The 16,724-nt window shown below is 34.2% G+C and overlaps 3 protein-coding genes and 1 non-coding gene across 5 annotated transcripts; 3 read left to right on the top strand and 1 right to left on the bottom strand.

Moving 5' to 3' along the window:
- The first annotated feature begins 966 nt into the window (after window positions 1–966).
- LOC107779235 (bifunctional phosphatase IMPL2, chloroplastic-like) lies at window positions 967–1,817 on the top strand. Its single transcript, XM_016599612.1, has 2 exons — window positions 967–1,439; window positions 1,532–1,817. Exons 1-2 carry the CDS (start codon window positions 967–969, stop codon window positions 1,815–1,817), a joined length of 759 nt encoding a protein of 252 aa, XP_016455098.1.
- Window positions 1,818–4,340: 2,523 nt separating this feature from the next.
- LOC107779234 (cucurbitadienol 11-hydroxylase-like) lies at window positions 4,341–9,481 on the top strand. Its single transcript, XM_016599611.2, has 9 exons — window positions 4,341–4,648; window positions 5,404–5,713; window positions 6,372–6,521; window positions 6,914–7,168; window positions 7,255–7,344; window positions 7,747–7,825; window positions 7,920–8,026; window positions 8,584–8,711; window positions 9,167–9,481. Exons 1-9 carry the CDS (start codon window positions 4,401–4,403, stop codon window positions 9,258–9,260), a joined length of 1,461 nt encoding a protein of 486 aa, XP_016455097.1. The 5' UTR covers window positions 4,341–4,400; the 3' UTR covers window positions 9,261–9,481.
- A 428-nt stretch (window positions 9,482–9,909) lies between these two features.
- On the bottom strand, window positions 9,910–9,982 carry TRNAR-CCG (transfer RNA arginine (anticodon CCG)). The gene has a single exon. It is a non-coding gene; the product is annotated as a tRNA-Arg (tRNA).
- Window positions 9,983–10,068: 86 nt separating this feature from the next.
- On the top strand, window positions 10,069–15,848 carry LOC107779229 (protein CHLOROPLAST J-LIKE DOMAIN 1, chloroplastic). Of its 2 annotated transcripts, none has more exons than XM_016599606.2 (10): window positions 10,069–10,264; window positions 11,333–11,444; window positions 11,549–11,653; window positions 11,762–11,839; window positions 12,221–12,276; window positions 12,695–12,752; window positions 13,090–13,212; window positions 13,380–13,475; window positions 14,596–14,667; window positions 15,578–15,848. In XM_016599606.2, the coding sequence occupies exons 1-10, from the start codon at window positions 10,152–10,154 to the stop codon at window positions 15,638–15,640; spliced, it is 876 nt and encodes a 291-aa protein (XP_016455092.2). In that variant the 5' UTR covers window positions 10,069–10,151; the 3' UTR covers window positions 15,641–15,848. The 2 variants fall into 2 exon arrangements, with proteins under 2 accessions (XP_016455092.2, XP_016455093.2); XM_016599607.2 differs by having other exon boundaries at window positions 11,348–11,444.
- The last annotated feature ends 876 nt before the right edge of the window (window positions 15,849–16,724 follow it).

Consider the following 16,724-nt stretch of genomic DNA (forward strand, 5'->3'; position numbering starts at 1 on the left):
CTTCACGACAACTCAGAATATTTTTGTCCTGAAAAACTGAAACTTAGAGCGCATTGATTAATTTCTAAATCGCAGTCCTTTAAAGTCGCTATATGGTGTCATTTCTGCTATTTATAAAGGACTTCCCTACATAAAGTTAAATTTATGGAATGAATAAGTTTCCAACCAAACTAAGATTTTATTAATAAACTTATTTGAGTATAATCTCATGTATTTCTTGATTCTTCTTTTTAAATTGTTTTTCATAATTCGAGAACTCTAACATCTTATTTCTCAAATGAACAATAATGTGGATTATTTAGTTTAATTCTTGGTGGACAATATTACTCTATACATATGCTAGTAGGAGATAGCAAGTAACCTATATAATTAATAAGGTGAAGGCAAATTAAGCCGAATATAATGAATTTATAATTATTTAAAAAAATTTAAAGACCACCCGATGTACAAAGCACTCTGCATTCATACAGGGTCCGATTTCTATGTATTAAATAAGTCAAAATATTTTTGGAATTCAAAAACATATTTAGTAAATAGTATATATTTTACTTTCCATATAGTTGCCCAAGAGGTTGCATATTTTAGCCTTTACATAGTACTGCTAGTAATATTTTCTCCTTTTTCCCCCCTACTTCTCACTCTCCCTCCCTTTGGTCTATCTGCAGATTTCGCCGACTACTCCGTTCCTCTGCCAATATATAAAAGGCGCCAGCTATACAAGCATTCAATACATAGTCACATAGTTTTCTCTTTGCCGGCGATCTTCAATTCCCTCCGGCCGCCGGTGATCCAATCGATACTTTTTGCTGCATTGGTACGTATTGTGAACTGTGCTAATTCTACTTTTTTTCCTCTGTTTTGTACTACGGATCACGTCTCAAGCCCTAATTTGACGGACGTTTTGATTCCGTTTAATCAATGAGCCTAATATATTTATGTCTATTCTCGGGTAGATAAAAAAGCAACATGTTAGCAGGTTCAAGTGATTCTGTAACGTCAAGGAAGGAAGAAACCTTTCCCCTTAGTGACACTGAACTCGATTGTCTTGCTGACATTGCCAACAAGACTGTTGATGCTGCAGGAGTAATCATCCTGAAGCATTATTTGGCTCGGGGCAATGTCTTCAACGTCTCCAATGCTAAGACGAGCATCGCGGCTGAAGCAGAGAAGGCTATGATCTCACTTATCTTAAAAGACTTACCCGATCATGCTGTGTATGGGAAACAAACTGGATGGAACAATTGCAGTGGACCAACAATTCCCGAGTTTGTTTGGGTTTTGGATCCGGTTAATGGAGTAGTGGATGGACTCTTGCCTACTTTTGGCACGTCGATAGCTGTTGTTCACAATGGCAAACCCGTCATTGGATGCATCAATAATCCTGTTGCACGATCAAAACCATTGGGAGGAGGGGCAAGACTACTAGGAACGGAGATCTTGTTAGGACACGAGCATGTGAGCACCTCGAACAAGCATACACTGATATTAATGATCCTGGTTACAATGAAGATGCCAAATATGCCTACAATAGGCTCGCGTACAAGATTGGAGAAACTTTTTTCAACGGCAACTGTATTGCTTACTCTGAATTGGCTGCTGGTATGTTGCAAGTCGTCGTTGATTGTGCTGTTGAGCCCCATGGTCTTCTTGGGTTAGTTCCTATAGTGGAAGGTGCTGGTGGAATTATAACTGATTGGCAAGGAAATCAACTTTCTTGGCAACCTTCTCCAGCATCTTCTGTTCCACGGGATGGTTTCAAGGTTGTTGCTTCTGCTGACTTAACAACTCACCAACAGATTATTTTTGAACTATCATAGTTTAATTAGTCACAGGTCTATTCAAGCTTTGGTCTTTCTCCAGTTAGTTCTCTAGTCTTTTTGATCATGAAGTAGACTGGATCCATAGAAAAAGCTAGTTAGCATTCATTGTGAGTTTCACTAACAAAATGAATGTCAGTCATCGTGTGATTATACAATCTGTTTTAGACCAATATACCTCGCAAAACAAACTACCATCAATGTTTAGCTTCTTCTTTTTTCCCAAGTTTCACTAGTAGATGTTATGTTGTCAAATCCAAAAGAGTGGAAATAAAACAGCATGTTATTGTATTAGCAGGGTGGGGCGCTTGCGTGTCAAAATCAAGCGAGGGGTTGTTTTTCTTTGACTTAACGTACTTATGCACATCCTCCTCGTCAATTTTCAAATTCAGATTTTCAGCTTAGTTGTTCAACTTTTGTTCCCTAATACTTCTGTTAAAGGGGGGAAAATTGAACATTTCATATCATTGTAGAAGGATATGCTCCCGGATTGTAACAAGGTGGTAATTAACTTTTGAGCTCAACTAATATCTTCATTAGGGAGGAAGAAGAGGTTGTTTTGTCTACAGCTTCTGTAGTCTCAAGTTTTCCATACAAGAGTCTCTTTTATTGAATCATTCACACCAATTCTATCAATCCTAACCAGTACGTATTTAAAATGCTGCTTTCCTAATTAACTCTGTTTGTAAAATTTGAGAACCTGGTGACCCTTTTACTTCAGCATCACTTTGATTTCCAGATTGTTTCATGTTTACTTTTTGTCACTCTGCAACTCTACTTTCCAAGGCAACCTGTCATGGACACTACAAAAGTATTTATGTGGCTGATGGTTGTTTGTGTAATCTTATTCCCTTCTTATTCATCTGCTGGAAAATTCCAGATTAAACTCAGGTGTGGAAATGTGTATTCTGCACTTACACAATTATACTCATTTCTCACGATTTACGAAAAGAAAATGCAATTACTGGTTAGAGAGAACGAGGGGTACATCTCTTTCAGTCAAGTATAAATTGTCATAAAATTGCAAAAGCTGAATTTGCATAGGAACTTGCTGTGGTAATACTATTAGAAATACTTGGTTTTCTGGTATATTGAATTTAAGAATGCTGGAAGTAACATGAGAGATCACTAAACTGATCATCCAGGAGCTGTTTTGTGGATGTATGTAAGTCCAGATTAGCTACAAGACTTGGAGCGCTGAACTATTATCCCTTAACAGTTGGCTAGTTCTGGTAGAATATGATGAGTTTTGATCTGAGTGTGGAAGTTGAGCTTAGTATAGTGTAGATCTATGTTGTCCGGACTCTCCGAAAATGTCACCGGGTGTGTGTCCGATCCTTAAAAAGTAGTGTATTTTTGTAAGATCCGACACGGGTGTGGCAACATTTTGGAAATTCCGTGCAATATAGATGTAGTTAGCTTGTTTTTCACTAAGGTTGGGGATGCATATCCAATCTTTAAGCAGTTCTGTTTTCTCTTGAGCTGTAATTCTTTCATTTGATAATAAAAATGGCATCTTTAATTACCAAAAAGAAACGGCTATAGGCTGTGTGTAATAATTCTATTATTTTGATTCAAAGTGTAGACATGTAATAATTCGAGTCGGTGAATCAATGACTATTAGTATAAGTTGTACCAGAAAGGCTAGCTCCCAAGTCGTAAAAATACCAATTTTCACTGTTTCTTATCCACTCCCTGATGGAATGCCCGTGCACGAAGTATCCCGTTTTCACGCAGTGTCCGGAGAAAGACTGTACCCCTAGAAGTGTGATGTAGATACCCTACCTTAATGCAAGCATCAAGTAGCTGATTCCACAGTTCGAACTGTCATGACCTATAGATCACACGGAGACAATTTTACCGTTGCTCGAAGGTTTTCCTTCCTATTCACCATTTTTCTAGTTTTTTTTTCTCATCCACACCCTTACACCTTTAAACTATTTACTCTTTTTTTTCTTCTATGTTTAATGATCTTATGCCTAACCTTGTAACAATGCTTGGCTAGTGAATGTCGAAGCGGATGGAGCCTTTTCCAAATAGCCGATTATTTTTTATACAAAGTAAATATATGTAAAAGGATTTACCAAAATTAGAGCAAATATTAAATTATGAATCCATAATTTAAATATGTAACGAATTCAATAATAAAACTTAAATATAAAATTATGGAATTTAAAATCTTGATCCGCCTCCAATAGTGATATAGAGCCTTTCAAAACATGTATGATGACAAACTAATTTTCCAGAGTATATGAACTAAGGAACAAGATTATTAGAAGAGTAAAACTAAAATAAAATTAAAAAAACAAGTTTGATCCGGGTAAATGTCGTTTTCTGCCTGTCTAAATGCTCCAAACTGTTTTTTCCCCTTCTAGTCAAAATAACAACAATTATTTTATTAAATCTATGGAGTAATCGCCAATAAAACTTCTCTTTAGATGCTGTTAAGAAGTAACTCTAGAGCACCCCATGGCCTATATATTGCAATATACAAGATTGTTTAGATAGTAAATTTCATTTCTATCTCTTGTGTTTCTTGTTCTTTAAATAGATTCAAGTCCACTACAGTAGAATTTTACGGTCATGACGACTTTGGTCACCACATTTCTAGAAGAAATAAGAAAGATAAATGTTTTGGGAGTTGGGTATTTTGTGGTAACATTGCTTACTATTTATGTTACTCAATGGATTTATAGATGGAGAAATCCAAAATGCAATGGAGTTCTTCCTCCAGGTTCTATGGGTTTCCCTCTTATTGGAGAAACTCTTCAGTTGATCCTTCCTAGTCACTCCTTGGACCTTCCTCCATTCTTGAAAAATAGAATTAAAAGGTAAAATCTTTACATAAATAGCCGCCTTTGTTTATTTTTTCTAATCATATCCATAGGTTATACATTGAATATACATAATTATATACATATAATACATAAATTATGCATATATTATATATCCACCGGCTATTTTTATTTTAAAAGCTTAGGTGTGGCGGCTATTTCGGTTAATTCTTTAGATGTTGTTAGTTCTGAATTGAAAGATTGTGTTATGAAGTGTATTCATAATTTCATTTATACTTATGTTCCACACACATATATAAAGAACTTTAAATTAAAATATATATATATATATATATATATATATATATATATATAATGGACCTCACCAGATAGATTGTCAGACTATCCATAAATATTGTCGCGTCCCTGTTAGATCCTCTTGAAATGCATTATTTTTGGAGGATCCGATATGCACCCAGCAACATTTTTAAAGAGTTCGAGCAACATAGGAACTAACGACCCCATTATTAGATCCGCCACTGGTGGTGAAGACTAGTATATCATGCTCCCTAGAATTACTATTGGATGGCTTCCATTGCATTTGTTCTCCTCTATTTTAGATAGCGTAATTTAACCTGTTATAATAGGTTATCTGATTTAACTTTTCGTGGTTATATTCCTTGACATTGTTATGTATAGAAGTTAATTATTATTTGATTAATTTCAGACATGATTTTTCATATAATATTTGAACTTATATTGTAATAAAATTTGTTCATAACATCAACATGATTCATTTCTACAAATTTCAGATATGGACAGATATTTAAAACAAATGTGGCAGGGAGGCCTGTGATTATAAGTGCAAATCCTGAATTCAACAGTTTTATTCTTAGGCAAGATGGAAAATTGGTTGAGACTTGGTCTTTGGATACTTTTGCTGAAGTATTTGAACAAAATACTCATTCTTCAAGAAAATATACTAGACATTTGACTCTAAATCATTTTGGTGTTGAGGCCATTAAGGAGAAATTACTTCCTCAAATGGAAGAATTTATAAAATCTACTCTTTCTAGTTGGTCAAATCATGAGTCTCTTGAAGTAAAAAGTGCAGCCATTAAAGTAAGTAAATTCCAGTCACTACTTGCATATATATTCTACTTAATTTTTTTAAGGTTTAAGTTATATATACTGACGATATAATTAATTTTTAACGTTATCAGTGTAATTTAACATGTTATAGCATGTTAACTACCTTCTTTTTAAAATGATAAACTCTTACTAAGGGCCCGTTTGGCCATAAAAAAATCACTTTTATCGGAAACTTTTTTTTTTTTTTCTGAATCAATGTTTGGCCATGAAAATTTTAAATTTCAGTTGAAGTAGAATTTCGAAATTTTTGGAATTTTAAAATCTCCAAAACTCCTTCAAAATTTTCACTTCAAAAGCAGCTCCAAATTGTCTTCACGTCCAAACACAACTCTAGTATTCAAATACCATTTTCACTTGAATTTTTTCTTTTTTACTTTTTTTCGAAATTTCACAATTCTTATGTCCAAAATCCCACTAAATAGAATTACCTGCAATTAACTTTTAAGTAACCTCATTGTATAAAACGTTAGTACATAAAACTTAAACTTTGAAATTGTTGTACATTATTAACAGAATACTAATTGTTTGTTATCTGCAATAAAGGATAAACACACAGTAGTTATTGGCTTTTTGAAATTTTTACATAAATATTGTTATTTACATTTTTTTTTTGGTTGATAAATGGCAGGAAACAGTTGATTTTGCTGCAAAGCAAATATTTAGTGGTGATCTTGATAATGCACCATTCAATATTAGTTACATGTTCAGGGACTTGGTTGAAGGACTAATGTCTTTCCCAATTAATCTTCCTGGAACTTCTCATCATAAATGTTTGCAGGTATCCAATATCAAACCTTCTACCTGATATATATATATATCAACTCTGAAATTTGACAAAGAAAAAAAAGGGGGTTCTTTTCACTTTTAGCTCGCGCTAGAAACTATTTACATTCGGTAACCGAAATGTATATAAAGTTTGTCTATATAACATACAGAATATATATATATCAACTCTGAAATTTGACAAAGAAAAAAAAGGGGGTTCTTTTCACTTTTGGCTCGCGCTAGAAACTATTTACATTCGGTAACCGAAAAAGTATATAAAGTTTGTATATATAACATACAGAATATATATGTGTGTGTATATATATACATAAAAATATATACAAAAAAATACATTTTTCGGCTATTATTTTGAGAGCGGTGTCATTTTCTCAAACATTAATGCAGATTCATAAGAAAGTGCGCGAAACAATGAGAGATGTTCTAACAAAGAGGCTCAGTTCATCAGCAGAAAAACGCGAAGAAGAAGACTTGGTTGATCATCTACTCAGAGACATGGATTCTCAGAAATTTTTAACAGAGGATTATATAGTACAGATGATGTTTGGTTTGTTATTTGTTACCTCTGATTCCATTTCAACTACATTGGCTTTATGTTTCAAGTTGCTTGCTGAACATACTGATGTCTTGGAGGAATTAATAGTCAGTATCTTATAATCTTGTCTAATTATTTACTTCATATATAATATATTAGCGTATTAATTAACCATATGTTATACTTAATCCAGGCTGAGCATGACTCAATTTTGAAGAATAAAGAGAATTTGGATGATCCTCTCACTTGGAATGACTATAAATCCATGACCTTTACACTTCAGGTCTCTTCTACTCTTATAAAAATACGTGTTTAACTTATATATACTGACGGTAAAAAATTTATACTATCAAGAAATTACAGGTATATGATCATAATGGGTGAAATGGTTAACCTGAAAAGTAAGAGAAGTAACCTTTAGAGTAAGATAAACTGTGTTTATAAATTAAATTTATCATTACATTATGGGATTGTTACACAAATAGTCAGCAATTAGATTCAATGTTTATTTTTCTAGCTGGTATACATGGATAATATACATTGATTATATAGAGTTCTCAGTCGATATAAATTAAATCTGTAACAGGATAGGATTCCTACTACTTTAATTTGACATAAACCAACATTCAGGTAATTATAATAAGGTTAATCTTTTTTTTTTCCATCATATGTATATAAACTACAGGTAATTAATGAAGTCCTGAGGCTAGGAAATATTGCACCTGGACTATTCCGTCGAACCCTTAAGGATATTCCAGTTAATGGTATGGAAAAAAAAAATTAAAGTCTAAACCACATTTGTTGAAGCAAAAATTGGAAAATGGATTTATTTTCTTCTTTGTTTCTTTGTGATTTTAGGGTATACAATACCAGCAGGTTGGGTAATTATGATTGCAACTGCTGCTCTTCACTTGAATTCAGACCAATTTGAGGATCCACTTTCATTCAATCCATGGCGTTGGAAGGTATTAGAGTTGTCAAATGGGTGGGTTGAGCTGAATTTGGACGGTTAAAATGGGTTGAGTTAATAAATGGATGGTGTATTTGACTTGCCCAAAAGTAATTTGGGCTGGATCAAATTGGGCTAAAATTTGGATCATAGCCCAACCCGTCCAACTCTTACCAAGCTGTAATTAATTTGTATTATTTTCTTATGAATGCTTAATTATCAAATAAGATTTATTTTTATTTTTATGGTCATATATAACATACCAAACAAAAAAAGAATTATTTTAAAGATATTTTAGTAAAGTTATTCATGAATCAATTTGGACTAAAAATCATCCCAACTTTAGATAGGTTGAAATGAGTTGGGTTAAGATGAACCGAGTTCAACAAATGGGCGGGTCAATGACCAGCCCAACTTTGAGCGGATTGGACGGGTCAAATATGTTTGTGCTCAAATTACCATCCCCAGAAGGAATAAAAACATATAAGTAGTAGTTATTTAGCTACTAGCAAAATTATGAATTGGTCAATTAAATTAACTGCCTAATGAAATTTGTCTATTTTTGTAACAAAGGAAATACAGCCAAGTTGTGCAGCTAAGAATTTCATGCCATTTGGATCTGGAATGAAGCAATGTGCTGGTGCAGAATACAGCAGGGTCTTTTTAGCCACTTTCCTACATGTCTTAGTCACTAAATATAGGTACTTAATCATATTTTTTCTTATGAATGTAAGTTATATATACTGGCTTATGACGTGGAATCAATGTTTGCATCAGAGTAGGCTACTTGCATCATACTCTCTTGAAGTGCGGCTCTTCCCCGGATCCTATGTGATAGCGGGATGTTTTATGCACCGGTCTTTTTACACTAACTTATGAAATTTAAGTTATATACACTAATAATGTAAAAAAGAAAATTACACTAGCAATGTAGAAAACATATGATAATATATTCATACCATTTTTACTAGATTATCAATGAATACTTATCATAGAGATTTACTAGTAATAATATTATGAAAATAATCTGACTGTGAATATTATTTAATGTCAGTGCATATAATTTAAACGGCTTTTTATATTAATTTCTTATTGTGCTAAGAAGTGATCAACATAAATTCACAGTGTTTTGTCTTGTTGAACATGAACTTTGCAGATGGACAATGGTAAAAGGAGGCACAATTATTCGAGCACCAATTATAAGGTTCCCAGATGGATTTCACTTCAAGATTTCTCAGAAGAACCAATAAAAAAAATATCATTATCATTAACATTTATCATGTCATGTTCAATTCTTGTCAAATAATGTTTGTCATTCAGTTTACTGCAAAATCCCATTTGTGATTCACTTTTTTGTTTGTTTTAATCTAAATTAAGTAAATTATGCGAATAAAATATTTTCCTGATGTGTCTAGCTGATATCTTGAAAAATTCCATTAGCGATTCTCTTTTTTGTTTGTAGTGTACTAAATATATGGTTAATGAATAATTACACCGTGTTTCATAAAGAATTAATATATTGACTTTAGGTATATATATTTTGCTTCTTTAGTATTTGACTGGTCGTAAATCTTCTCTATTTGTGCTTTATTTCAAACGTCAAATATTTTCGAATATCGAGAATTACTTTATTTGTTTAATCATTTAGTATTAGAATTACTAGCCCGATTAATTCAAATTTGTGTCATGTAAGATCCATTAAAAGGGAAACCGCTCCTTATGGAGGGATTTCGTCCATCCACCACACGCCTTGGTGGATCTAGATTACATGTATTCCCAATGCCTCCATCTTTGATATGCTAGTAGTTAATACCCAAAAAAATTCTAAAGAATACCAAAGAGAAAGGAAAACAAAAAAGGAAGCAACTTATATCCATAATAAAATTTCGGCGTTCGTTCCGTTCACGGTGGGACTCGAACCCACAATCTCCCGCTCCGGAGGCGAGCGCCTTATCCATTAGGCCACGCGAACCCATTGATGGAAACGGATCGTAGATTTCTTATTTATTGTAAAAAGATACAGGCTGATCAACAACGTAACAGGTAAACCAACAGCTTCCTGCTAAGGTTTTTGACAAAACTCAGAAAACCCTAGGCCTCTGTGATAACGAGGGAGTAAAGAAAGAGCTAATAGCTCAAAAATGGTGCTGACAATATCATCAAACTCTGTTCAATTTCCCCATACTACTTCTCTAATTTCTCCACCCAAAAATGGTTCTGTTCCACCTTCAAATTTATCATTTTCTTTCCTCAGGTAATTTTTAAAAACTCAATAGTGAAATTTTTTCAAATTCCATCATATATCCTCCTTTATTTCCTTACTCGGTGTTGTAAATTGTAATCACATTGTGTTGTTATGTGTAGTTTGTAATAATGAATTATTAGCAATTCATATCTGTTCTTTTGTATTTTAGTTGCTTCAGTTGGCTTTTGCGAAAAAGTTTGATAGGATAAGAAATAGGATTAATAAAAAACGGTTCTTTATTAGTATCCCAGTTGAACTCACGAAAGTGGAAATTTTTATATTATCATAATTGAGAAAGGAATGGATACAGACTATTCATATGCTGAAGAACACGCCATGTCAACAGATATTGCGTTTTTGCTTCCGCTGAGATTTAAACTGGCAAATGGCAATGGGAAGTGTTGAAGATTAAAGGTGCAGCCTTTTAACTACTTGATTATGATGCCCCAGTGAGGAGGTGTGAGAGATTGACGATAGTGGGTTAGAGGTAAGCCGAAGAAGTAGTGGAGAAAGGTGATTAGGCAGGGCATGACGCCTCTTAAGCTTACTGAGGACCGAGGACATGACCCTTGATAGATAGGTGCGGAGGGAGAGATTAGGGTATAAGGCTAGTAGACAGTTGAACCTTCGATTCTTTTTTGTATTTCCATATTCTTAGAATTCTATTACTACCTATATTACTCGGACTCTTCAAAAATGCTGTTGGGTACGTGTCGGATCCTCCAAATTTAGTGTATTTTCGGAGGATCCGACATGGGTGTGGCAACACTTTTGGGAGTCCGAGCAACATAGATTACTACTTGATGTTGGTTGTATTTTGGTTGTACTACTTTCTTGTTGTTGCTAATACTTCCCTGTTTTTTACACCTATTGCATTTCTTCTCTATTCTGTTGTGATTTTGCATGCTTGCTTGGAGCCGAGGGTCTATTGGTAACAACCTCTCTACCTGCACAAGGTAGGGGTAAGGTTGCGTACTCACTACCCTCTCTAGATCCCACTTGTAGAATTACACTGAATTTTTTGTTGTTGTTGATTATGATTGCATGTTGTCCTTTAGCAATTGACTGTGTAATCAGACATGAATCCATCAGGTTTTCCATAAAATCTCGACTGGGTAAAAGGATGGTCTGTGCTGCCGCTTCAGCTGCTGGAAGCTCTACTTCCAGCGACGACTCAAATCCTTATGAGGTAATTTGCAGTTATCTCATTTGGACCCAGATATCTTCTTGAAGTTCAACTCTTAGTGAGTTGTTTGCATCTGTGGTCCTTTGTGCTAACCTGTTCTTATACAGGTTCTGGGTGTAAGCCCTATTGAGGGATTTGACATGGTTAAGGCAGCATATGCAAGAAGACGGAAGGATGCCGAGCGGAGGGGTGATGAAGCAGCTCTTGCTCAGGTAGTTTATGCTCGGCAATCTCTGTCGTACTTGCTTTCATTCTGCCCATGTGTGATTGTTGTTAGGAGTGAACACTCCAAGTAAGCTTTGCAAAATTGTTGTTTTCAGTTGGAGAAGGCTTATGACACAATCATGATGTCACAGTTAACGAAAAGAAAGAAGGGTGTCACATTTGGCTCGTTTAAGGTATTCTTTTATTTTAATGTAAGCTGATATCTTAGTAGTAGTACTAGTAGTAGTATGTTGTTCTGGCAACATTTTGTCACTCTTTCGTTTTGTATTATTTTTGTCTTCTCCGTTTATGTAATATAATGGGTGAATAGTTTTTTTCAGGGAATTCATGCTTGATTAAGATCCATATAGTCAATTCTTCATTTTTCTTTTGTATTGTGACAACTTTTCCCCTCCTTTTACTATGTGAAACTAGCTATCTCTTCTATCCCTGAATTTGCAAGGGTTATATATACACTTGCATTTATGATGTTTTATCTGTCTAAACTCTAGCTGTTTAGCTTCGTTTAGGTACAGATACTGATTTCGGTTTTAAGTTTGTCAATTTTAATTCAGGTATCTAAAGAGATACGATATGCTGATAAGCAGCCTATTGTTCCATGGGGTCCACGGTAGGTATTTTGCCAATAATGCTTCATTATAACAGCTCTCCGAAATTAGATATACTCTTCTTGCTTGTGACTATACGTAATTGGTACTTATTTTTAAAGATTTAACAAAGAGTATAGATTCCACTTGCTGAAGTTAGTTGGGGAAGTTAGTAGGCTGATGTGATATTAACACGTAAAGGCATTAGCATCTTTATCACACATATAGCTAAATGCCTTACTGATTCAACGAAAGCTATTAGTATGCAAACATTTCAGTATGTTCTAAGTTTCTCTTCTCCTTCCGGTCCTTGTCCCTTGAAACATCTTTCTTCATATTTACCTGTACGAAATCTTATGCAGCAGATTATGTGATTTATTTTACCCTCTTTAGGTATAATTCTTATTGTTTTGTTGAACTTTATCATTGATATGCTTTCAGGTTCACCAAATCTGATGACAAAGATATGAAAATCAACTTGGCAATTTCAGCTGTATTTGTAAGTACTAGTAGAATATTCATGCCTCCATCTCAATGTGGTTATCATGTCGGATTTTCAGGATGCTAATTCACAGAAGTTTGGAGTAAAATCGTGGATTCGTTTGGAAGTGTAATTTGGAGAATTCAGAAAATTATGTGAAAATTACTAAAATTGGAAGTATTTTCTTTTCAAAATACCAGAATAGATATGGTTGACTTGAAAATAACAATCTATTGAGAGCTTAATAGTACTATCACCACTCTCCGTAAATGCAGTTTGCATCCTTGATTTAATGAAATATTGATCCTCACGCTCTTAATGGTACTATGTTGTTTTATGTATTACTTTTTTGCAGATAGCTTGGGTTTTTATAAAGCGGAATGCTGAGTGGAAGCCTTTACAGTTTCTGGCCTTCGTCTTTGTATATAGAATATTTGAGAAATTAAAAGCATTTGAGCCTCCATCTCCCACTTTTACAGTAAGTAAACTTTTCTTCTATCAAGTTTACTTTAAGTATACATAAAATAGTCATTGTTGTCTCTTTCCCTTAGCATGAGTGCCAGTGAACCTCCTAACATGTCCCTCAGTAATGTGAAGATTAGTATTTCTTTCAAGTGCATTCATTTTTTAACTGGGTTTCTTCAGGAGGAGGGCGAAGATGAAGGACGGATGTTGAGGATGGGGAAAAGGCTGCTTCGTTCTCTTGCATTGGTTTTTGGTTGTATAGCCCTTGCATCCTTGGTAGGTTTTTCTGTCAGAGTAATATTTAGTGACTGTCCAATTAATTATGGTGTTTATAGATGAACTTCCGACAGCAATTGTTCGTCCTCAGCATGTATATGAAGATGAAAGTTCAAAATTTCAGCTCCATGTTCTGTCCTGCCTTACACTCTCTTGTTGTCATCAATAGCATCTTAATTGGTGTTGTATCTTGTGGAGAAGTTCAGGATTAGGACCTGATTTGTTTTGACACAATGGATTTCCAAGTTATCCTAGTACATATGATCTTTTACCATGTGGTCACAAGAAAGCCTTACTTGTGCATCCACCCTTATTTTCCCAAGTTATTTTGATTCTATGTTGCTCCAGACCACTCTTGTTTAATCAACGCTCAGAAATATTCAAATGGCATTGTTCTTGCTATTTCTTTTAAGAAATTTCGGTAAGCATACAAATCTTTGTGGTTTGTCCAATGCCGAGGAGCTATTCAATTCTTGCTCCGCTTACTAGATCTGTTATTTTCTGCTAATTCAAACACTAGGTATTTTTTCCTTCGACAAGGGAAACGATAGGTGATTTTGTGTGTTAGGAGATAAACACATTTTTTTCAGACACCTCGATGTCGAACTTGTTTTCCACTCCAAGCAATTTTGCTTCTTCTGAATATTGACAAGTTTTTCTTCCACACACTAGTTTTGGCTCCCATCCTTTGCATCTTCTAAACTACTAGGCAGTAGAAGTAGCTATCAGAAGTTTGACAAATAATGCTCAAATGGTATTTGAAAACTAACTGTTAACTTGATGAAATAGGAAGTGTAAAACAAAAAGGTTATCACGAATAAACATTTCGGTGATAGCTTTGGGGATAAACCTTCTTCACTGTATCCAAGATTGCTCAAGTTGTAAGTCTTGCTTATCTCTGAACACTTAAGCAGATATTAACTGATTCACGAATGAGAAATGGCAGTGTTGGTAATATAACAAGTGCATGTACAAAAAATTGTCAGTCTATCCAAAAACTCATTCTGAAAGAACCTGCCTTTTGCTTTCTGAATCATCTCTCATCTTGGAATATATCACATATTTATCTCCTGTCTATATCAAATTCCTTTATTACAATTGGGCCATTCATCCGTTGCAGGGATATACTGGTCTGCTAAACCTGATCGAGTATGCTAATGGTTTCATACCTGTCTTTCTGTACAACAATCAGGTAAGGGAAGATCTACCTCCACCGTAAGCTGTACCATTGCTGCACGAACAAATGGCTTCGCATATGATAGATATGATGATGATGTTTTATTTATCTTAAGAATCATCTTTTTGCTGCAGTTATGAGTGAAAAATCACTGAATAGTTAATGACATTTCTTCATCCTATGAATAGCTAAAGAAAAAATGCTTTCGGTTTGGATTAGTTTGTCTAAATGAATTCAGGCTAGGTCAAATAAGAAAGCTCAGTACTCAAATCTCCATGTGGTAAGAAGAGGTCGATTTGAACTTAGTCGCAGATCGCCATAACTTATGTTTTCCATTAGCCATCCATTCTTTCTTAAGGTCCAACTGTAGCCTGTAGAAGCACCAAAAACATATTCCTAGTGAACATCTTACCAAACCAAAACCTTCTCTGTTGTTTTTTCTGTTAATTTAGTCTTTTTGGCAAATGACTCATTTGGTCACCTTGCACCGACTAGAAGGCTAAGGATATGTTTTGCCGGGGGCGGATGGAGAGTTGTGCTGCTAGGTTCATGAACCCAGTACCTTCAATGCGGAGCTTAAATTGATGTGGAGAAATTCACTTAAATTGCAACATATAGTAGGTCTGAACCCATAATTTTAAAAGTACAATGGGTTCAATGGCAAGAACATTAAAGGTTGAAGCCATAGAGCTTAAATTCTGAGTCCGCCTCTGTGTTTTGCCCTCTTGCACATGCTTTCATTGTGTATTCTGGTGCGCGCTTCTTTATACTTGTGCTAGTGTTATAATGTTAATATGTTCAGATGGTACATAAGGTCTTCTGTATCTCCACTCTACACGACTTGGAAAACAATAAAAAGCAGGCATACATCCATAACACGATTATAACCTCTTTACTTATGGTATTGAATTTTTTGCACGCGCAGGAATTGCTTGTAACTGGATTTACAGCCGTCGTGCTTCACATCATGGCATCTTACTACAGATAGTCCACCTTCTACACTTGTCGAAGAGATACAGTTGCCTTGAGTTAGCTGTCAGATTTTGTAATTCTATTTGTTTCAGAAATTTGTCTGTTTTGTCTATAGGAGTTACTAATATGTACATTTGGTACTCATCATTGAAGAGAACCAACCGGCAGTTGTAAGAACGAACTAGTTTTGAGGATTTTAGGTCCATCATCTTTCTTCTTCTTTACTTCTGACTTCTTAACTTTATCTCCAAAATGCATCACATGGCTCAAGGGATACTGGAATTTGCCTTTGATTCTGCAGACGGATGGTTATTTCAAGAATTTTACATGCTAGCATTTCAATTATTCTATTATGTATTTAACCAAAATTAAACTTTTTATATTTCAATCATCTCAGTTCGGTAAATTTTTTATATTTATTTTTAAAATGTCAAATGAGAAAACTATTGTTATTAGGATTCTCACTTGTTATCTACAAATATCGAACTTCAATACAATATTGAAAAGATCTGAATTCTCATGTTAGCAACAACAAATGAAATGAGTAACACTAATTTTGGTGCATTATCCTTAATTATACAATCAATGTACATCATTTAAAAGTTTGGTTCTTGTCGATATTGTTCGATAGAGTATATATTAAGAACAAGTTAAAATTAAGATTAGATGAATGAGAGGAAAGAATAAAAAAAAACACCAAGTTAATAGTTTACAGAATTATTTCAACAATTGTAAATTTCATTCTATCATTGTCTCATTTAAGGCAACTAAAAATATATGCGAGTTGTATAGCGTATAGCGGAAACACAATCAAAAAAGTATTATGAAGTTATAGATTTTCATTTGTGAATAAATCCCTACTGCTTTAATTGTTGCACTTCTTAAATTGTGACTCGAGTAATTGACACATGCTTTAGCACTCGAACTTTTATCTTATTCGTTTTTTCTGAGATATTTTTGGAAAAATGACATTGCATAGTCGCTCTCAAAATAGTAGTCGGAAAAATGTATATATATTTTTTAATATTTTTTGTATATATATACATTATGTATGTTATATACAAAAATTATACACTTTTACAGCTACTGAATGTAAATGG

The sequence above is a fragment of the Nicotiana tabacum genome, chromosome 16 (assembly GCF_000715075.1).
Source record: "Nicotiana tabacum cultivar K326 chromosome 16, ASM71507v2, whole genome shotgun sequence".
Classification (NCBI taxonomy): domain Eukaryota; kingdom Viridiplantae; phylum Streptophyta; class Magnoliopsida; order Solanales; family Solanaceae; genus Nicotiana; species Nicotiana tabacum.

Coding starts and splice junctions, on each gene's coding strand:
- LOC107779235 (XM_016599612.1), top strand. CDS start 967: ATGTTAGCAGGTTCAAGTGATTCTGTAACGTCAAGGAAGGAAGAAACC. Junction 1,440..1,531: donor CTACTAGGAACGGAGATCTT/GTTAGGACACGA, acceptor TGCCTACAATAG/GCTCGCGTACAAGATTGGAG.
- LOC107779234 (XM_016599611.2), top strand. CDS start 4,401: ATGACGACTTTGGTCACCACATTTCTAGAAGAAATAAGAAAGATAAAT. Junction 7,169..7,254: donor ATGTCTTGGAGGAATTAATA/GTCAGTATCTTA, acceptor TACTTAATCCAG/GCTGAGCATGACTCAATTTT. Junction 8,027..8,583: donor TCAATCCATGGCGTTGGAAG/GTATTAGAGTTG, acceptor TTTGTAACAAAG/GAAATACAGCCAAGTTGTGC.
- LOC107779229 (XM_016599606.2), top strand. CDS start 10,152: ATGGTGCTGACAATATCATCAAACTCTGTTCAATTTCCCCATACTACT. Junction 11,445..11,548: donor ACGACTCAAATCCTTATGAG/GTAATTTGCAGT, acceptor GTTCTTATACAG/GTTCTGGGTGTAAGCCCTAT. Junction 12,277..12,694: donor ATTGTTCCATGGGGTCCACG/GTAGGTATTTTG, acceptor ATATGCTTTCAG/GTTCACCAAATCTGATGACA.